Below are 22752 nucleotides of genomic sequence, written 5' to 3'. Positions count from 1 at the left end.
CTGGGGAGCATGTTTGTTTACAGTGGGAAATTCACAGGCAACAAGCCCTTTGTGACCTTGATGCTGCTGCTATGGTTCATTTGTAGTTATGTAACTGTTTATTTTCATGTTGCAGCCCATCTGCTGACACTGTATCCCCCTTATTTACTATAAAACATATTCTTGACTGGTCATTTATGGGGCTACTTTAATCCCTACGAGCTCACCCAGGAGTGTGTGTATTTTATATGGCATGTTTGGCATGCCAAATGGCTTTGGTTTATCCAGTGTATACTATTACATTTAAAATCATAGCTAGGCAGCAGTTCTGTATCTGCACCTGTTCTCATGCACCGTTTGTAAATCTTTGCTAGTAAACAGACTATGCTATCCACACAAAACAGACGGACTGCTGAGCTGTGATTTCCAGTGGAATCATTGGCTAGGATATAAATCACACAAATAACTATGGTCATTTTACTTCCTCATATTCTTTCTAAATGCCCTGAGGAGCACCAAGTTTAAAGACTTGTGTACATGAAGGAAATACAGAACACATCCTGTTGTGCTACAGCATATTCCCAGCATAAGAGGTCTGTGTACTTACGCTTGTCTTCAAATATTGTCTTAGACTTCAGATAGACTTCTGAAGGGTCTAGTTTTGGAGAACCTGACCTCACAGCAGCAGGTGGGAATGGCATAAGCTGTGGAGTGGAATCACTGATCGCCTCTAAGCTTCCTGAATTCTCCTGCTTATCTGCTTTCTGAAACAACAACAACAAAAAAAAAGAGTAAGAAGAGTATGTTAAGTTCAAAATGATCGGTAAACTGGCTTAAATAGGTGAGAAAGAACAGTAAAACCGTAAACTTGTAATACATGGCATGCAACTACAGAATCTACTCCAGCTTCTCCCAGTTCAACCCAGCTTCTCCCAGTAAGATATGGGCTTCCTCCACAATATGCTTCCGTTCAGCCTGTTCAAAACTTGAAAAAACGACAACTCTTCTACCGGAGAATGGGCCTGGAAACAATGTGCGTGAAGTGGCTCATGCCCAGCGTGGGAGCAAGTGTATGCAATTTCCCACGTAGACTGCCTGTATTGTAACTCTTCTTGTGTCGAGTGTTATTTGGTACACACAACTGAACAGGACTCAACATATACAGAGTACAAGGCTTTTATTTTTCTCCCTTTACTTGGTAATAAGGTTGCGGATCTCAGAGATCATCTTTTAGGCTGGCATTTCCCAAACTCTGGTCTGCATAACACTGCAGGTGGGCTGCAGATTGCTGGCTGGTCACAAGGTGCTGGTTCTCCTAATTCCAAGCTGCCAAATTGCATCAGAAAGCTAAAAATGCATTAAGTTCTTCTCCAGTGTCATTTTTCCATGTATGTATTTGCTGCATTTATCATAGGAATATTATGCAATCATGAATTGTAGCAGAGGTAACTATGCAATTGTGAACAGGAAAGGTGGTGAACAGAAGATACTATTAAAATGCATTCCGTGCTATGAAAAAGTTTGAGTCCATGGCCTAGATCGCCCCAGTCAGTCAGTTTATATTACTCTTACTACAAACTTCTTTAAGTGGTCCTTGAACATAACTGCTGATCAATTGCTTTCAGAGTGAAATGCAGGGAGATGTGTCTATAAAAAGAATTTTCCTCCAGAAAGTCACTGAACTATGTTAATTTAATTTGTTCCACCTGAAGGTGGAAAATATCATGTATTCTCTTCTAGGCTAATATGGCACCTACAGCTGAAAATAATTTGAGTATCCTGAAATCTTGCCCCCCATCAAGCAGGTGCTGATCTCTGATCAGTGTACAGATGGACAGCATAGAGGTAAGAAGGAGTGCTGCAGATACTTACCTTCTGCAAGATAATGGCAACTGAGCACTTTCTACAATAACTCAGCCAAACCAGAAAGCAAGGGATTAATGCACATGAAAAAGCATGAACTCTCTCAACCATTTTCTCCAATGATCAGTATCAGGTTTTCAAAAGAAGTGGATCTGTTTAGCATGTCTAACTTTTGTAATGAATTGGAATTGACCAAACTGCAGTAGTCAAACGAATCCACAGAGTGGTAGGTTGTGGCACTTCTTCTGAACAGCTGAGCTATGAAGTTGCAGTGGAGAAAACACGTATCTACTTATTTTCTAGAATCTGAATCCTGAAAGAACCCTGAGATACAGCAGGAAACCGAGGGATAAGTTTAAGGTTTCAGTGTTGATTTTCTGATATCTTATTACTTGTCACTCAGTCTCTGCTAAATCAGTGTTCCCAGTTTCATCCATTTGCTCCACCCTGGAAGTTTTTAAATCTGGAGCCCTATTCTAGTTTCTATGCAGAAGCTCAGTATTGGTTAGTGCAGAACTGAGGTTTTGTTTTTGCATGCAAGCCAGGTTCTGCTAGTCTGCCTCTCTAAAAAGTCCTGTAAACAAACACCTCTTTCTCTGACGGAAATCTCCCTGAATAAAAGGGAAAATATTCAGGAGGAATTAAACAAAGTTAAGAAAATTGAAACACTTAGAATTCCTCCCTTAGATATTATAGCAGGAAGGACTCATAACACTACAGGTAGAAGTGACATTACTGCCATCTCTGTGGTTTCAAATCCTTATTTCCAAAGGTTGATATAACAAGATGACTTTAAATGTTTGCTCTAGGCTGAAACCCAACCTAAAAAGTCTCAGTGTGGCAGTGCATGTGTGTGTTTAATATAAACAAAATTAGATTAGATTCAGGTCTGCCCTTTTGAGAGCAGAAGAAAATCCCCCACAGGGTTCAATAGTTTGAGACTTTTTACATGTTTATAGACATAAGACCTTGGCCTTTTTTAACTGAACTAGCTCATGATGTGAATTAATGCCACTGAGCATTGGGTTTCGTTCAGGGAAACTGCTACTGCACATGCACTGTAATGTTATTTCCTAAATATTTTTAGGATGTGTGCACATAGTGCATTGAATTATGACTGGTAGGTGTTTTTATATTGCAAAGTTTTTATTCGGGGAATGTCTTTTTAGTGGCTATGTTTCTGCTTAGGAATTAAATTAGCAATTTTTTGCAGTATATGCTCTGTTTTAAATGTGTAGAGCTGACATACTCATGTTATCTCCACAGTTAACTGTCAGCAACAGCCTTGGCTTCAGGTTAGAAATGAATTAATGTATTTACACAGTGCAGCCATGGTTGAGAAAGAATTTACTTCTATACCTTGGGAATGGAGGTTTTGTTAAAATGCACTGAACTGCAATGTACAAGAATTCTTCTTGCTGAAATGACAATTCCTGAAAGGCTTTTTACCCCGGCATTTCCCTCCCCCCCTCCGACACACACATCAGAAGGGCATATATGGGCTCTAATGAACCCCATGCTGAAAAGCATTCTCTTCCACAACATAACAGATTCCTATTAACAACCTTTATTCTTTGACCTCCAGTGTATTTCATTAAGCCAAAGGCTGTACAATTTTCTTTCCACCAGATCCTATTTAAATCAAAGATATTCCTAGTGGACCAATCTTTTCCAACAGTGAATATCAGAAATACAGACACGATGACGACTCTGGGAAAATATAAATTGCCCATTCAAACACAACAGGAAACGGTGATAAACTAGGCACTCAAGGGGGGAATACTGAAGCTCATTTTTGGAGGTTTCTCTCAAAACAAAACATAAAATTCTCCCAAGAAAGTAAAATGCAAACTTCTAAAGGAAAATTTGAATACATGGTGCAGGCAATTAGCAAGAGAAAAATGAAACATTATGTGTTGTTTTCCCTTCAACAGCCATCCTGACAGCCTTTACATAGGGAAAATAAAGCTTTGATAAAGAATAATCACTGCAGACTCCTACAAGGAGATCAGGGTGAGGGTGAGAGAGCAGGCTGTGAAAATGGGATAAAGTAAGCACATGGGAAAATGTTAAACTATGGGTTTACTTATTTAAAAAAATAAATACATGTTTTCAGGTGTGGTGCAAGTGTCTGAGTCTGGGAACATGAAGACATTGGAGTGACAATGCGGTGTTTAGCTACAAACCACCAATGCTACATGCAGCCTCACAATCAAGCTCTTTGCACCTTTCTTGTTCTTCCCCTCAACACTAATCCTGGAAATGATTCCTACTATGACAGTGAGAGATAACTGATCCCGCTTCTCCTTTAAAGAACCTACATCACTTAGGCCTGGTCTACACTAGGGCGGGGGGAGGGGGGGGGGTCGAACTAAGGTACGCAAGTTCAGCTACGCGAATAGCGTAGCTGAACTCGAACTACCTTAGTTCGAACTACTCACCCATCCAGACGCCGCGGGATCGAAGTCCGCGGCTCCCCCGTCGACTCCGCCACTGCCGTTCGCGGTGGTGGAGTTCCGGAGTCGACGGGAGCGCGTTCGGAGTTCGATATATCGCGTCTAGATGAGACGCGATATATCGAACTCCGAGAAGTCGAATGCTACCCGCCGACCCGGGCGGGTAGTATAGACGTAGCCTTAGAGGAAGGTCGTAGATGTGCTCAAGGCTGTTTTGTTTCCTATGTTGTCTATCAATATAAAAAAACCCCTACATTTTCAAGGGAAGAAAGCAGAACCCACAACAATCACGTTACTTGAGTTCCTAGCTAGACAGGACATACAAAGACAGCCTTCCCTCTCTCTCCCCATTAATAATCACTGTCAATGAAACGAGGATCCGTTTCATGTTTCTGATGTGATGTGCATAATAATCTATGACCCATAAGAACTGATCTTACTTATTCCCATGAGGTAGAGGGTAAATAGAGAGAATTTCACCAGATACACTGGAGATCTGTTTGTGGCTAAATAGCATTTTGAAAAAAATTATCCCTACAGAAGCAGCAAAGAATCCTGTGGCACCTTATAGACTAACAGACGTTTTGCAGCATGAGCTTTCGTGGGTGAATACCCACTTCTTCAGATGCAAGTCTTGCATCTGAAGAAGTGGGTATTCACCCACGAAAGCTCATGCTGCAAAACGTCTGTTAGTCTATAAGGTGCCACAGGATTCTTTGCTGCTTCTACAGAACCAGACTAACACGGCTACCCCTCTGATACTATCCCTACAGAGATAAGCAGAACTGCCATCCAAACAAGTATAAAAAAAAATTAACAGCAGTCTGTAACTGGATGACTAAAAACCACAGACAGCCTGGCATAGCCTGTAGGAACCCCCTGCATCTTGTATAAATGGTCCAGAGATCATGGATGTGTCTATTGTAGCACACTCCATGTCTGTCTGGCAGTCAGAGGACACCTGTGCCTGAACAGACAGAATAATTCAGGGATCGGTAAGTTAGTTAACAGGCTGCCATGGAGACCCATGAATCTGTTATTTTGTGCCTGAAAATCAAGTCTGTCCATCAGCACTAAACAATAAATATAATCATCTGGAGGACTTTAATACTCACCACTTTGGCAGTTTTAGCAGGTGAGGGGGGACCTAAAGAAAAAAAGAGGAAAATATCTGAATATAAGAAGCAACTTTAATTATTAAAAACCAGCTATTTTACATTGAACAGAGCCAATATGCTCAGCTCTTATTCTTGGCTTGCAACTGATCACTGTTCATTCACTCCCCTTGTGAAGGCATAAGGTTTGCTATATGTTCTATGATTCTTTTAAAATTCTAAGTGAATATTTACTTGGCCAACAATATTGACAAGCAGAGATCCCTTAAACTGCAACTAACAAACAACACACGTCTCATGCTGCCAGGGCCTGTGGTTTGAGGCTACATATTCCAATTAATGTGCTGAGGCAAGTTAATGAGCTTGGCTGGTAGGAACACTATTTACTACCAAGGAAATCTGATTTTCTTCCCTCGTTGCTAGTCAAACTGGAAATGGTAACACTTATATAGTGAAGACTTTGGTGTCTTTCCAAATGGTAGGCATGTGTTTTGAGGTGGTTTTCCTGAGGCTGGAAGAAGAGCCTGAAAGGGGCTCTGAGGGTCAGATATCACCTTGCAAACAAGTTTCTACCATACAGGTCATCACTGACAAGGCTCTGTTGTGCTTCCCACAGGGCCAACAATGTTGAATCCCTGGTAGCTTTCTAGATGGAGATATATTAACAAAAAGAGGAGATGTCAATGTGACCGTTGGCTTGTTCTTACAGGCTCTGATCCAAAAACTATTGAAGTCAACGGGAATCCATTTGTTTGTTTACTGGGCTTTGGATCAGGCTCTTGCCCATTCTTCTTTCACCATCACATTAATATGAGTTAGGCAAATGTGTTACTTGTCTCTCTACTTCTAGTCTTTTGTTTGAGCAGTTGGCAGATATGGCTATAGTCAATAGTACTCATGGTCTATTCAGGGTGTTGAGGGTAGAGGGAGGCCTTCAGGACGGGTGACTAAAATGACAACACCAGCACAGCCCCCTCTCTCGGCACAGTGTCCTTCCTGCCTTCATAAATGTTCCATGAGCACAAGTCAGCATGGAAGAAGCTATAGCTGACCTGAATTCTGCTCTCCCAGCATGCAGAAATGAATGTCAGACTTGATTTCTGCCTCTCAGCTTTATGCTGGTCTCCAGCACACTATCCAGAGAGTATTAATAGGTAGTCAGCCTATACCTGACAGTAAGCCATAGAGGGGAAGTGAATGCTGTGTTTGTTTAGTCAGGAAAAGTAAATCAGATCAATCAGCACTTTTCCTGACTGGAGTGCTGAAATCTCTACAACACAGCAAGATAGGCATAAACAATGGTATGGGAATGATATTTTAATATGGTTTATCTGCCCCACTGAAAGGTGCTGTCAGGGTGTCCAGAGAAGCAGAGAGAAACAAAAGAGTGAACACGATAAAAGTTTCTCAAGATAAAAGAAAAGATGCCCCATTTGCATAGAATGCTCACATGAAGAACATTCTAGAGTTCATTCCAATAAAAACATCAGCTGCTCAAAACCGGAGAATGGAGACATCCCTTAGGAGCATGACCTGGAAAAGAGGACTAAGAAGGGAGAATTCCTGGTTCTCTTCCTGACTAAGCTGACTGTGTGACCTTGGATAAATCGCTAACTTCTGGGTCTTAGTTTGTTTAGAGGCACCAGGGGGCAGAAGGGTTAATTTGTTAATGTGTGTAAACATCATTATTATGAATAATTAAGTGTTTTGAGATGCTTGGACAAATTAGGTCATATAAATGCCAAGTATTATGGTCACTGCATCACATATCCTCAAAAAAGGTCAATTATTTTGTGGCCTGAGATTATGTAGTGAGCATCAGCGGCAACCCCTGTGGGGGGGGTCTTTGATAAAACAGCGTGTGCCCATTTCCTTTGCCTCTGTTGGCAATATAAAGGGTGAGATAATGTCAGTAAGATACCTTATTGCAGCAAAACGCAATATATTAAGTCACTATAAGTAATACCAATATGAATATTCTCAGGAATCAAACAACAGATATAAAAAAAATAGAAGAAAAAATAAGTTGTAGAGGGCACCAATGAGCTCATTAATAACCAGGAAACTGCACAGAAAGGATCCTGTCTGGCAGCCATCAGACTGAGCCTTCTGGCAAATGCATGCTAATTACCAGCTAGTCTATGGGGAGAGGAGATGTTCCGATCTGCAATGAACGGCAATTAAGAGATAAATACACACAAAAAGGAGAACTTTCCAGAGTTCCAGGTGGCAAGGCCCATGTTATCTTAAAGACGCTTCCCTGAAAGACACCTGCGATCACCTTCATAGTATAAGCCAAAGCCTCTGGACCACCCTCAAAAGGAGAAAGAAAAAGCCCTATTCCCTGCTATCTTCAGGTCAGTCTGTGCGATGTGCACCTTTGCCCTAATATTCCCTGAAGAGCCATAACAGACTGTGCATTCTGCAGCAGCCTACAATCAAATCTACAGTAAAACAGAACTAATAACATGCTCAATAACAGGGGCATGGTTTAAACCTAGAGCAGGGTAGAGAATTGAGCTGACAGCCCGTTTTCTACTTTCTAAAGCTTTGTACAGTGCTTAGATATCACTTTCTAAACACCTCCATATTAGACAAGATAAATTATAATAAAGTCTCATTCCTACCCACCTCCCCTTAAGATAAGCAGCGGGACCTCGGCTCCCACTGGAAACTGCTTCAGCACCTCCACCACCTGCAGATGTGTCAAGTTCTGTACGTTCTGATGGTAAATCTCTTGGATTACATCTCCCTTCTGAAGGCCGTGGCACCACTGGCTGTCTAAAATCATCTTCACTTTCTGCCCTGTAGGGCTGTCTGCAATTGCAAACCCAAATCCTTTAGGGCCCTTGACCAGAGGAATAGTGATTAGTTCTGGCTGGGAGCCTCCTGGAGAAGATAGGGAGATCCTCTGTTCACTTGGGTCCATGGAAGGGCTGTTCAGGCGACCATTGACCAAAATGTGACCCGGTTTCCCATTTTGGTCTAAAATGACTGTTCCAGGTATTAAATCTTGGCTGGTTATGCAGATATCTCCCTTGGTCATTGGCTGGCCATTGATGATGGGTGTAGCTGTAACCATGTCTACAGCAGGATCTTCGTTGTCATCAGGAAGCGGGTAACCACGACACAAAGTCATATTCACATACTGGTTGACAGGAACTAGCTGAAACATCTGCACAACATCTGCATGGGTATGGCCAAGGACACAGCTGCCATTTATGTCTACAATGACGTCACCTGTTATAAAAAAAAGTTCAACATCATTAAAATCAGAAACTAAACCATATCTACTTTTCCAAATATTCTAATCTAGGGCACAGAATGAAACACTTACCATGCCCTTAGTAACTACAAAGCGAGATTATGGGCAATCATTTAAGATATTACTGCATAGGGGCCTGTGTCATTTCCCTTAGCCATATGCTACCAGAATGGTAGGGATTTTCTCTTGGCTGAAATATAGACTAAATTAAAAAGACACTCTTCTAAATATATACAATTTAATCTGCCGCAGATTTAGAGAATGACACTATATGGGCTTCAGAAAAGGAAACAGTGCACACATTAGTGCAAGCAGCTGTCTTATACTTTAATTCATGTTATACAACAGTCTAAACTCAATCCAGAATGAAACAGATTTTTTTTCTGGTTTCTGTTGGATTGGCTAAACTTAAACTAAGATTCTACACACAGTTCCCTGAGTGCCTCTCTATATTTTGTATTTTGATTTTGCTTTGACTGAAAATACATTCTGATCTGTGCATATTAAACAACAGCAAGTGTTACATCTTGAAAGTCTGTTTCAGCATGTGTACATTTTTGAGCATGGAAATATTTCCAGTTAGCAAACTGGTCAATCACTTAGGCTTATTTGGGCATCAGCTTTCAGGGGTAAAAAACCTACTTCTTCAGATGCATGGTGTGAAAATTACAGATATAGGCATATTTTTGCGGATACAGACTAACACGACTATCCCTCTGACGCTTCGGCTTCTTTGTCTCCAAAATAATAACACTCATAAAAATTATTATATGTACGGACATACAGTTTTTCATATGAAAATCTCAAAGCACTATACAATAATGGTAAGATACTATCCTCATTTTTAGATATGGGAATATGAAAGACAAGAAAAGTAGATTGCCAAGGTCAAAGCACAGGTCAGCAGCAGAGTTAGGAATTAGTCACTAAGTTCTTTTGTTATTTGAATTAGTATTAAAGCTGTTAAGTATAAGTTATTTTCTTACCAGAACAGTAAGAGCGGTTATCCAATACACAGGGGTATGGGAACGCATCTTAGTGAAGGCAGTATAAATTATAGGTTCCAGAGACAATTTAATTAAACCACTGTAACTAATATCCACGATGTGCTTAATTCCTCACATTGTGCAGGGTTTTCTCACCTCTCTTGCCTCCTCACTTGCCCATTCTGTGTTGCTTTATTTATTCTTACTGCTGTTCCACTGTCAGTTTTAACATTTGGCATTTTACTTTTGGCAGCGACCATTCACAACATAGACCTGGATCCAAATTTGCTCCCAGGCAGAGAAAATGCACTGTTTTTACATTACATGTATACAGGGAGCAGAGACCGTTCAATAAATGAGACTGAACAAGTCCTAAATCTTATGAAGCTGTTTATACAGAAGAGTATATATTTATGTATAGCTTAAAAAGCAGAAATAAAGCTGAAATAAATGGTTACTTTTCAGGGAGAAGGCCATATATTCATAAGTGTTAATGGAATAAATAACAATACCTATTATATAGCACTTTTCATCAGCAGATCTCAAAGTGCTTTACAAAGGAGATCAGTATCATTATCTTCATTTTACAGATGGGGAACATTGGGCACAGAGCAAATGTGATTTTCCCAAGGTCACCCAGCAGGCCGGGGCAGAGCCAGGAATAGAATTCGGGTCTCCGAAGTCCCAGACCAGTGCTCTAATCACTAGAGCACATGCAAGCCACAGGAAGTGTTTCATTCAAATAACTTGGTAATTGAATGCATATTGCACTTATAGTCTGACAAGCTGTTTTATACTTTTTTTAAAATTTAAATTAAATATATGAGAGAGAGAGAGAGAGAGGAGAACTTGAGAAAAATGAAGGAACAAACAACACAGCCAAGGAAGATTAAGTCAAATGTTTCCACAACCCTCATGTAAGCAATTTAAATATACAAGAATAATATGCAATGCCACATAAGCCCGCTGTTATGTCATGCATGGTTAAGATAAACCAGAATCTAAAATTAGAAAATCCTGCAAGAATGAAGAGCAGCTGCAACTCATCCTAGCTCAAAACTGGAAAAGGAGAGTAAAAAAAAATAAAAAAAATTAAATAAAAAAAATCAAGAATTGAAAGAGCAAATGTTATTAGTCTTTAAGTCACCCCAATCCTTTAAAATGGTGATTAGTGCATGTTCCTTTGAAAGGAAAAGGCTGTTCCCTGAATAATTTTTTTGTTTCTTATAAAGGGCACTCAGGGAATTCTTTTTTTTTTGTTTTTTTTTAAACTGTATTATTCATTGTTATTTATTAACCAGGGGTTTCAGAAGCTGATAATCAAAACCTAGTTCCTTGTGATATTTATCCTGTATCGGGAGGCTTTGTGGCCACAGGTTAGGGTGCACATGCATACATAAATTTGTTGTTATAGGGTCATTTGAGAGTGGAGGCTGCTGACAACAAATTTTGGGTTTCCTAACAGAAAAGTTGAGCATTAAGCATTTATATGGGAACCAAGCCTCTTCCCACTCAATTAACACACACATTATATTATATATATTTGTACAATTTGTACTTTCCTTTTTCTTTGCAGAAAATATTAAAGATTTTAAGTGGACACCTCAGGATGCAAAGGCCCAGGATTGCTCACACTACTGAAAGTAGCAAACAGGATGTTAGGAATCATTAAAAAGGGGATAGACAATAAGACTGAGAATATATTATTGCTCTTATATAAATCCATGGTACGCCCACATCTCGAATACTGTGTACAGATGTGGTCTCCTCACCTCAAAAAAGATATTCTAGCACTAGAAAAGGTTCAGAAAAGGGCAACTAAAATGATTAGGGGTTTAGAGAGGGTCCCATACGAGGAAAGATTAAAGAGGCTAGGACTCTTCAGCTTGGAAAAGAGAAGACTAAGGGGGGATATAATAGAGGTATATAAAATCATGAGCGATGCTGAGAAAGTGGATAAGGAAAAGTTATTTACTTATTCCCATAATACAAGAACTAGGGGTCACCAAATGAAATTAATAGGCAGCAGGTTTAAAACAAATAAAAGGAAGTTCTTCACGCAGCGCACAGTCAACTTGTGGAACTCCTTACCTGAGGAGGTTGTGAAGGCTAGGACTATAACAATGTTTAAAAGGACTGGATAAATTCATGGTGGCTAAGGGCATAAATGGCTACTAGCCAGGATGGGTAAGAATGGTGTCCCTAGCCTCTGTTCGTCAGAGGATGGAGATGGATGGCAGGAGAGAGATCACTTGATCATAGCCTGTTAGGTTCACTCCCTCTGGGGCACCTGGCATTGGCCACTGTCGGTAGACAGATACTGGGCTAGATGGACCTTTGGTCTGACCCGGTACGGCCTTTCTTATGTTCTTATGTTAAGTGCTATCAAAATATCTGACTTTGCCAAAAAATGTAAATAGGGTATGTGGCATCCAGTACAATGTCTGCCTGACAATGGACCAGAGACACAAGGTGGATAAGGTAATATCTTCTTTGGACCAACTTCTATTGGTGAAAGACAAGCTGTTGACCTATTCAGAGCTCTTTTTCAGGTCTGGGAAAAGTACTCCGTGTCATAACTAGATACAGGGTGGAAAAGATTGTTTTGCATAAGTATTTAACACACAGTCTAGGAGACCATTCAAGGTGAAGTGGCCCGTTAACACCTCTCCAGTCAAAGGACAAAGAAGGGGGGTTACAGATTGTTGTAAAAGCCATACATGCAGTCAGGAGCGGCGCCAGAATTTCTGGCGCCCAAGGCAGAATTCGGGGGGCGGCATTTTGTGCGCTCCCCACGGGGCGCACAGGAGCTTCTGGTTCCACTCCCATCGCGCCGCCGAAGGACGACCCTCCGCCGAAATGCCGCAGGCGACAGCGGCAGTCATTGAGCTGCTCGATTACCTGCCGCTGTTTTCTGCGGCACATCGGCAGAAGGTCCTTCTTTTGCGGCGCAACGGGAGCGGAACCGGAAGCTCCCGCGCGCCTTGTGGGGAGCGCACAAAATGCCGCCCCCCGAATCCTGGTGCCCTAGGCGACCGCCTAGGGTCACCTAATGGAAGCGCCGGCACTGCATGCAGTATCTTTATTAAGATCATGACTTTTAGTGTCTAGCAAACCTATGAATTTAAGAATCCATGCTTCTTTTGAAGGTGTTGTGCAGGTTTCCTCTAAGGATGAGGACTGAGAAGACAGACATACAGTGATTGTTTTGTGAAAAGTGTTCACCCTCGGATGATACGGTGTTTTTGGTCGTTTATCATTTTTCTGTGTGAATTCATTGGAGAGCGTAGTGATTGTCTGGTTTCACATACACGTAGTAGTTATGGGCAGAACTATGACGGCACCCCTTTTGTCTGATGATTTGATCACTATCTGGTGGTTGGATTTCAGGGACTGCATAGCTGTCCTCTCAGTGGTGGAGAGATTGTGGTGGATGTGATCTTTGTTAAGGATTTCAGTGTCAACTTTTTTTTCTGAAGCAATCAGTGTAATGATTAAGTGTGTGGTTTCGTCCACTGTGGGGAGCCCGGTCAGATGATTCTTTTTTTCTTCTGACTGTTGATGGGGATGTGGTAGGGAAGGGTGTCATCAATATTGTGAAAGAATTCTTTGAGGCGGAGTTGGCAAAATAATTCTTCTAGTTCTCCACGTTAGTATGGTATCAGGTTCTGCCAGGGGGCAGAAGTTCAATCACTTGGGGAGTACAGATAACTCAGTTCCAGTTGAATAGTCTTAATAAATCGATGATGCTGGGGTTTTGTGTAGTGTGAATGTGGGTCCTGGTGCCACGGTTTTGCCCAGTGTTTGTGTTCTGTGGGTTGTGGACTTGTTATAGCTGGCTTCACTCTTTGTTTCTGTGCTGGACAGCTGTCACCAGGTTTGGGCTGTTTGTTTTTTTAATTAATAGTTTTGGGTTTTTTCCATGATCTCCAAGTAGGTTTCCTGATTTTTTTCTTTCCAGCGTATGGGAGTGTGTGATGATTTATTGTTTGGGGTGTCCCTTCTGGAGTATGTGAAGCGCAGGAGATGGTTCCTCAGTTTTTCTGAAGTCCTTCTGCAGAGCTGTTCACTATATTTGGAGTTGTATGTAGTGGTCAGAGGGTTATAGATAGTGATCCCTCTGAGGAGGATACTTTGTTTCTTTTGTTTGCTCAGAAAATGCACGTTGATGTTAAGTTTTGCTTCATGTTGTGGAGCTTGTATTTCATGGCAATTGACTAAGGATTTTATGATGGCATCAGTATTACATCATCATGAAGGGAGAAAATATACTTAAATAGAAAGAGTAAGCTATACAAATTCTGTTCCTTTATTAAATTGGAGAGACAGTAACATAACCTACAGCTGTAAATTCAAGAGAATTCATAGTACAGGGATGTGTGCATTAAAGACATGTAAGCACAGACATTCCCTACAAATGACTGCAGCTGATGAGAACAGGTGCTGTCCACAAATGCAGGAAATCCTTGCTATGCCACTTCAAATATAGCAGAGTATAGTGTGTGATTTGCTAGAACCACCAACCTTTATCTTTACTGCACATACTGCGCAGGAACCACTCTCATTCCAAGTGTCGCCTACTTGTGCTTTGAGTGCTTTTATTACTGGATTCCTTGCCTTACAATTGCCTAGTAGGAAAAACTGACAGGTAACATACTGCAGGTGGATTAGCAGCAATGCATGGAACCACTAGAAAGTAAAAGCAACTGAAGTGACATGGATTTTGAAGAAGCTTTGTTAAAGAGTAGGCAACATGTCCAAATACCGGCAAAAAACAAACCCCCTCTTTTCTGTCTTATTTATAGCCTTTGAGCTGAAAAATATTGCTCAGTGACTGACAGAATTTGTGCAATGGAAATGAAATGTAATGTTTCACTAGATCTTACTCTCCACAGTCAGCAGCAGCATACAGAAAGTCCACCCCTCTTTTTTTTGTTTAGGAAAGCGTATTGCCTTTATGGAATCAAAGTAGCATTGTGAATGATGCATGGCCTGAAAAATTCCTACTCATTATATAGAGGAATAACTAGTAGCATCCAGTCCCTGCTGTCCTTGCTTCTCCTGTGTTCTCCATACAGAAAGATAAGACATATACTTTACACACATCTCAAATACTCAAATGCTGAGGACTAAAAATCTCATTAAACACACTAAGTTTCTAACACTTTTTTCACAAGTATTTTTTTTTAATATTTCCTTTGACCTTTGCCTTATTTCTTCCTCTCTTTCACACCAAGGTTGCCACAGAAAGGAGGAGTGAAAGAAGAGAGCACCCACTGTTCTGTGCATATCAGCATGTCTCTCCAAGCTCTGCTCCCTCTGCAAGATAACCTCCACATTCTTAAAACACCTTCCATTTATTTTACATTTTTAAGAAGGGCTGTGAGGTTCAGTCATTAGAACTGAATTTATCCTTGTCTCTGCCACTGACTCAGCGGGGGACTTAGGCCAAATGACTCCACCTCTCTGTCCCCCACATGTAAGATGAGAACAAAATCACTTAACAGGGGATTTGTAAAGCACACAGAGATCCTTGCAAAAATGGTGTGTCAGGAGTGCAAAGGATTATCATAAAGTTCAATTTTTATTTTTATATTTTAATTTTAGGAATGATTCTAATTATCTGGCATACAAACATAGCTGCTGGCAGCAGCACATCAGCAACTTCTGAAACTAGCCCTTACATGATCACACTTGCCACGGTCAGTTTGGACAGATGTTGGCTGAATGGGTGGGGTGGGTGTAGCAAAATGGCCAACTGCTCCCAAAACTGGGGAATCCAAAACTACCGGGCACTTCTATCGGTGACAGATAAGGGTACCCTATGCAATATATTGAATGAGGAGCCTGGACCTTCGCTTGTGAGTCAGGATAACTATCTGTCCACCTAAAGTTACAGTTATGGAAACAATGCAGATACAACACAACACATTGCATCAGAGATGCTTACAGAGAATACTTGGTGTCTGTGGTGGGATAAAGTTACTAAGGCTGATGATTACAAAGGACTGGCCAACAGACTGTAGAAACAATGATTCAAGAAAGAATCAAGAAGTGATGAGGGCATGTTGTGTAGATGTCAAAAACTGTACTCTTAGAGAAGCCCTTGACTACATACCACTTGATGGAAGATGGGAAAGAGGAAGACAATAGATAACACATAATAGAACCTTTGAAAAGATGTGGCTATCATGGAAATGGACCACAATGGTGCAAGAAACATGGCACTAGACGTAAAGAAATGGAAACACTGGGCGTCACAAAGCACAGGAGCAACTAAACTAACCTAAATAATCCACTGCTCCAATGGAAGGCCAGTTACTCGGTGGCTGGAGTTCCTCAAGCCTCTCTTGGCAAATGAGTCTGAAGCTAGATTATTAAGAAATCTAATCCAGGTTAGAAAAGAAAATTACCAATGGAATATTTACATAAATTATTCCCCTTGTGGCAATAATCATTTTCTGAAAAGAACAGAAAACTCAAGAAAGTATCCACATTACTAAAATGTGTTTTAAATGGTAAAAATTGTACACTAGACAAAATGTACAAATTTTATCATATGTGGAAGCTAGACTTTCCAATAATCCAAAAGAAGATTGCGGTGGTCTATAAAAATCAACGTGCACGATGTAATCTGTAAATGGCCTACGTTAGCAGAAATCTAACTGTTATCAAATATCAAAGCAGCGATACTCACACCTCAGTGAGTTAGGAGCCACATTAACGATCAGCATTACCCAAAAGAACATAGTAGCATAAATTCATTATTTAATTTATTATAGTATTATAGATTCATATTTAAACAGTACGGCGGAAATACTTAATTTTTATATATTATATACATTTACTCTCACAGCAAAATGACTGACCAAGGATTTTATCCATTACAATTGGTTAAGAAGATAGTAAAAACATCCTGATTGGTTGTTAATTAAAGCACAGAGTGTTTTAATATCATGTGCTGCAAAGAGCCAATTGCGGCTTGCAAGACTCAGTCTGAGTATCACTGTACCAGAGGCAGAATCACAAGAGTTTAGCTGTGAGTAGGCAACATATATACTAGACAGAGAAGTATACAAAGCAGGCCAAATCATCATAAGTAGCCAGTCCAATATAATGTTAAAACTATTTGAGAAAAATCTCTTTATACACTTCTCTAGATTCAGTAACTATTTTAACAAAACTAAAGCACAAGTTTGTCTTTGGAATATTATTACATTGCACACAGCCTCAGCATCAAAACCCTGGAAGCTAGTAAGTCTCAAAAGAAAGAAACATAGAACTGTATAATTTCAATCTTTTAAATTCTCAGCCTACCAGCTCAAATTTTATTAGTAACAATTAACTATGATTGGCAAAGGAAACTAAGTTCACAAAACAAATACTGTAAAAAATAACTTGTATTACAGTTTATACCACAACAATAACGCACATAAGCAGCAAGGTTTAACATTAATACTACCATCACATTGAGCTAGCTCATTAAGGACTACAATCTAAAATATTTATTAACCAATTATCGCTCCTCTACTCTGTCTGTTATACTCATTTGTAGAGTCTTCTCTTAAATTAGATCATAAGCTTTTGGGGGAATGGACTGCTACTTTCTGCATGTGTGTGTACTGCCCAGCACAATGGAGCTCCAAACAGGAAATGACACAAAAACAATAAAATGAACACGATAGGTTCAAGGGATCCTTCAAGTGGCCCATTGGTTGAGCTTGACAATCTTTTGCAACATGCAGCAAAAAATTTGCAATAGACAGAACCACTGAACTCTCACAAATTTCCAATACACAGATTTGTATTAAAATATTGCTTCTTTTCTAATTGAGGGTTTTGGACACTGCATAATATTCTCCCCACTCTGATAATAGCTTCAGGTAAGGGGCTGTTTCAAAAAGAATGTCTGCAGGTGGAGTCATCTAATTCCCCATGGCCCATCAACTGCTTCCCTCTTTTGGCCAAGCAGCATCACTTGAAATGGAGAAATGCTACTTCACCTGGTGCAATTTTCCCATCCTGCGCAGCAGGTCCATCTTTCAACACATTCTTCACCTGGAGGAACTCATCCGGTCTGTCTCCACCAATGATTGTGAAACCAAATCCCATAGTGCTTTTCTTCAATGATGTCCGTATGAGGGCTCCTGTAAGTTGGGCTGGATCTCTGGTGAAGAGTGACTTCTCTGGTTCTGCACGTAAAGAGATGTCAACACATTTAGTCTGGATAAGAGAAGACTGAGGGGGGGACATGGTAACAGTTTTCAAGTATGTAAAAGGTTGTTTACAAGGAGGAGGGAGAAAAATTGTTTTTCTTAACCTCCGAGGATAGGACAAGAAGCAATGGGCTTAAATTGCAGCAAGGAAGGGTTAAACTTCCTAACTGTCAGGGTGGTTAAACACTAATAAATTGCCTAGGGAGGGTGTTGAATCTCCATCATTGGAGATTTTTAAGAGCAGGTTAGACAAAAACCTGTCAGGAATGGTCTAGATAATACTTAGTCCTGCCATGAGGCAGGAGACTGGACTAGATAACCTCTCAAGGTCCCTTCCAGTAATCCTATGATTCTATGATCTGTCATCATCAGCAATTCTGCTAAGAAATGACCCATAGGCAAGTCCAGATAGTTTAACAAGGTAAGAAAAAAAGGTGATTGAAAATACCCAATTAACATATCTGTGAATGTACATAATGTTGCAAAACAGGATGGGACAAGAGGAAATTTTTGAACATTTAACCAAAACCATCAGCAACTTCTGAATTATGGAAGAGTGGAAAACAGGAACCTTTTCACTATAAAAATCAAATGACAGTTTTGAAAGGACTAAAGGTTGAAAGTGGGCATGATTATAACCCACTGTGAGGGTTAGTGAAAAAAACTGGTTTTGATTTGACAAAGTTAGGAGCATTTGAAAATTGTGTTGGAGCGTGCAATATTCCTTATTAAATGTACAGGCATGCACTCAGATGTGTTGTGTGCATATGCACCATAAGAGTGCATTAAAACAATTTTATAATGTTTTACATGCAAAAAGCACTTTACAAAGGGTGGTTAATCCCTGCAACACCACTATGAAATAGGCAGCTAGGCTACTGGTGGTATCCTCATTTAACTGTTGGGTTAAGGGAACCAACAGGTTAAATGACTTGCCAAGGCCATAAAGCGGCACAGCAGCAGAGCTGGAACTAGAACTATTGTGTCTCCATTCCCAGCTCCCTTGATTCTGTGCTCTAACCTCTTAACAAGGCCCAATACAAAACTGGTAAGAGCCAGAAGCCTAACAGTTCGGTGCTGCTGCTTCACCCGCACCCTCTGACTGGCTCTCTCAATTCCCTTGCTGCCTAACCAAATGGACTGTTCAAGCTGGTTCTGACTACCAGCTTTAGAATGGTTTAAGCTGCTTAAGCAACTTTAAGGTCTTAGATCAGTTTCAACTGCAAAAACCCTCACAATTTTGGGGGGGACTACAAATGATCTGGCCAGTGGACAGGAAACACTAATATTGCCTTAAGGCATTAATAATGCATACATACTCAGATATGAAGATGCAAACTCAGCTTGCAATAGTCAGACATTAGTTGAGCTTTGACCAACTGCAGCCTGTTAAGGCTATATGTGCATAGTTTACTTATGATGTTGACAGACACAAGCTGACCTATGATGTCTACTGTCTGCTACAGAACCAGAAACTTCTTCTGAAAAAGCTAGAAAATTAAATACAACTAACTAAATTAAAGCAACATTTTCAAGGTTTCATAAATAAGCATTCAAAATGCCAGAAATGCCGATTAAAACTGTTTTTCAACTTAACATCTGGACTCCCTATACTCCATACACTAAGGCACGTTAATTTAGTCCAAGTTGTCATCTCAACTGAAGTCAGGGAAAAAACACTTATTTAGGAGCACACTGAACATTTAAACTAATGGCAAAAACACAAAATGAAGATCTACTTGAACTAAAACACCCAGAAACTCTCACTTTTAAGACTGCTCTTCATTCATAAAGATACTGCAGCTAATAGTGAAAAACAGTCACTTAAAGTACCTCGTTTTGAAGGGCCAACATCAGTCTGTCCTAGCTGTTTTTTTCTCTTGGCTTCCAATACTGGATTTTCAAACTGGGTTTTCTGGTTAATGTGACTGTAAAATATATAAACATGTTAGAATTTCAGGGTAAAAAGCGCTATTCCAATTTCACGGAGAAACCAACTATAGGTGGTTTTAGTACAAATATTATTTTGCTTTATCTTAGATAAACACCAAGGAGCGATGAACACTAAGATAATATTACAATCAATGTGGATAACAGAGACATTTTTTTATCCAGACACTTTGATTTACTTTTCAAAGCCATTGAGGCTTTTAGTGCCCGTAAGATGCTTATAGAAGCAAAGTGAATCATGTTCTGGCTCTTCAGGAGCCTTAATAATAATGTATTTCAGCAAAGAGACACGCTGTTCAGTAAATTCCATTCTCCTTTACAAAATTTGTGACTTGGATCCATTTTAAAGTGACATGCAAGGTCATTAGTGAAGAGCTCCAATAATCAAATCACAGAAAGAGGCTAAGCCAGCACTCAAGGCTTCTTGAAAGTACAGGAGGTTTGTTCATCTTTAGATAGGTTGAACCCATGCTCAAACCTGCTCATAAATACCCAAGCAAGTTTGGCATCCATTTTGTTCTCCATTGACTATATGAACATTAAGAGCGCCACAGTTAGAAGAAATGTATATGCAGTGTCAGCACTGCATGTCTGCCTTCCCCTTGTTTCAGTTCTGGATTGCAATTCTTGACAGGATGAAAAACTTCAGAACTCAGATTTTGAGGAATATGGTTATCGGTATATAATTTCATTAACAGTGCTTGATTAATATATTTCCTGCAGTTCTGGTGAGAGAGGAATGGGGGGTGACACTGCACCCCATATTCATCATAGTGATGAGTATGATATGATTATGGAATAATTATTATCCTTTTTGTACAAGATCGGTCATGTGAGGTGTCACTGGAAAAGTTATGATTTGCCAAATATGATTATCCTATTTCTGTACATGTATCAATGTTTGTATCTGAAGTTATGAATATGGACAATGTATTTGTATTTCAAATGTGCTTACTCTAGGTAACATCCACAACTAGTCTTTTAGGTACAATAATGGCTCATCAACAAAGACAATGGACCATGGAAGAGCTTAGCCTTCCTGTGAACATTTCAGCCAGCCAATGAGTAACGGTTGCTATGACTCAGCAAGGAACACAAGGGCATGTGACCAGACTACATGACACTGAACTTCATTCTGGTACCTGTATTTTTGCACAAACTGGGGAGTGACATCATCTCAGGGTCTCACTCCCCACACAAGGGAACAAAGACTGAACTGGGGTAAGTGCTGGTCCCAGGTTAAAGGGATTTCTAGCCTGTGTATGGAAACTTGGTGGACTGCTTGTATCATCAGTCAGGATGAGAAATTGCTAATTCAAATCCTATCTATCTAGTATATTAGGCTTAGTTTGCAATTTATTTATTTATTTGCTAGGTAATCTGTTTGCTGTTTGATCTGTTTGCTGTTACTTAACATCTTTTTGTAGTTAATAAACTTGTTTTATGTTAATCAGTGTGTCTTTAAGTGAAGTGTCTGGGAAAATCTCAGCTTGGTTAACACAGGCTTGTTGTGCATATATTTCACACATCAATGGGAAAGCGAACTATATTAATGAGCTTGCATTGTACAGATCCCTGCGCAGTGCAAGATGGTATAATACTAGGTTTATACTCTAGCAAGGATGCAAGGCTGGGAGCTAGGAAATTGGCTGTTTTATCTGTCTGTCCTTGAGTGGCTTAGGTAAAGTACTCAGGTAGCTCAGTTGGGTGTGTGATGCCACCTGCTGTCCTGTTGGGTGATAACAGGGCTTGGAGAGGCTGGCTGAATCACCAGAAGAGCAGTGTGAGAGGGACCAGCCCAGCTGAATGGTTAGGAGACACACTGGTTCCACCTGCTTCCAGACTGCATTCTGAGAGTGACAACCCATCACAGGGGGGGCGTTCCATTAAATTGTATTCTTGAAAAGAATCAAAACTTTTTTTCCTAATTAAAATCTGTAATCACAAATTACATGTTGAAAAATTATTAAACTTTACTATTATGTTAAAAGCAGACACTGCCAGGTAATGCAAACTGTAAAATTAGATGATGTAAAAATAAGGGGCAGTCTTATTAAATAACTAAATTTTACTACTCATGAAAATGTGTTAGCTACACTGAAAAAAATAAATATTTTGGTGTGCTAGTGTAGGAGCCTAGAAAGTCAGACCAGTCTAATCTATCCAAAGCTGAAAGAAATGCAGTCTATAAACACCATCAAAATGAAAAACAAATGAGATTTTGTCTGGATTTTCAAAGGCACCTAAGGGATACAAATTCAGTGGGATTTGGGCACCTAACTCCCTTAGACTGCTTTGAAAATCCTAGGCTTTATGTGCTTTTAGTTTTAATAAATTAGGGTCCACATTGTCTTTAGCTATGCACAAACTGTTCCCATATGCATTTATCAGGGGATAGAATTTGCCCTTTAGGACTTACTAAACAAGTACATACTTTAAAACAAATCTGTTTTACTGAAGTCAATTGAACAGATTTTTTATTTACATACACTGGTACATGTTGGCCAACATCAGAGCAGAACATGGCCTCTTCTTCACCTAGCCTAATTGCTATACTGTGTTTTTTGTCTACTGTGGTTTTGCCAGAAAACGGTAAACTAATCTAACCCGTTTTGACACTCATTTCATCACAGTTTTTATGAGCAGGACATGTTTTACCTTAAAGTCTTTATTTCAGTAGGTAGTCATTATTACTTGCATTACCTACACTCATCATATATTTCTGCAGAGGGAGTATCTAAATCCAACAACTAGAAAAAAGGTGATTAATTATACAAAGTAGAGCATAAAAAATAAGGTATACAGTAGTACAATTAAAAAAAGCAATCAAAGATTTTATCCCTGAAGTCTCAACTCCCCCTGAAATATTGGTCAGTATTATACAATTTTAAAAATGGTTAGTCGCATCTGGGGGCAACTGCA

The 22752-nt window shown here is 39.9% G+C and overlaps 1 protein-coding gene across 2 annotated transcripts in view; it reads right to left on the bottom strand.

Moving 5' to 3' along the window:
* Positions 1-22752, bottom strand: part of MAGI3 (membrane associated guanylate kinase, WW and PDZ domain containing 3) — a 208003-nt gene that overhangs the window by 29805 nt on the left and 155446 nt on the right. For both annotated transcript variants that reach the window (XM_045013203.1, XM_045013204.1), the window contains exons 8-12: positions 19714-19808; positions 17668-17856; positions 8045-8653; positions 5414-5445; positions 587-743 (exon numbers count right to left, since the gene is read on the bottom strand). In XM_045013203.1, the coding sequence (XP_044869138.1) occupies positions 587-743; positions 5414-5445; positions 8045-8653; positions 17668-17856; positions 19714-19808 (1082 nt within the window). The remainder of the gene's footprint in view (positions 1-586; positions 744-5413; positions 5446-8044; positions 8654-17667; positions 17857-19713; positions 19809-22752) is intronic.

Source organism: Mauremys mutica, chromosome 4 (genome assembly GCF_020497125.1).
Source record: "Mauremys mutica isolate MM-2020 ecotype Southern chromosome 4, ASM2049712v1, whole genome shotgun sequence".
Classification (NCBI taxonomy): Eukaryota; Metazoa; Chordata; order Testudines; family Geoemydidae; genus Mauremys; species Mauremys mutica.
The sequence above is the reverse complement of the archived record's forward strand: the minus strand, read 5'-3'. Positions and strand labels throughout refer to the sequence as shown.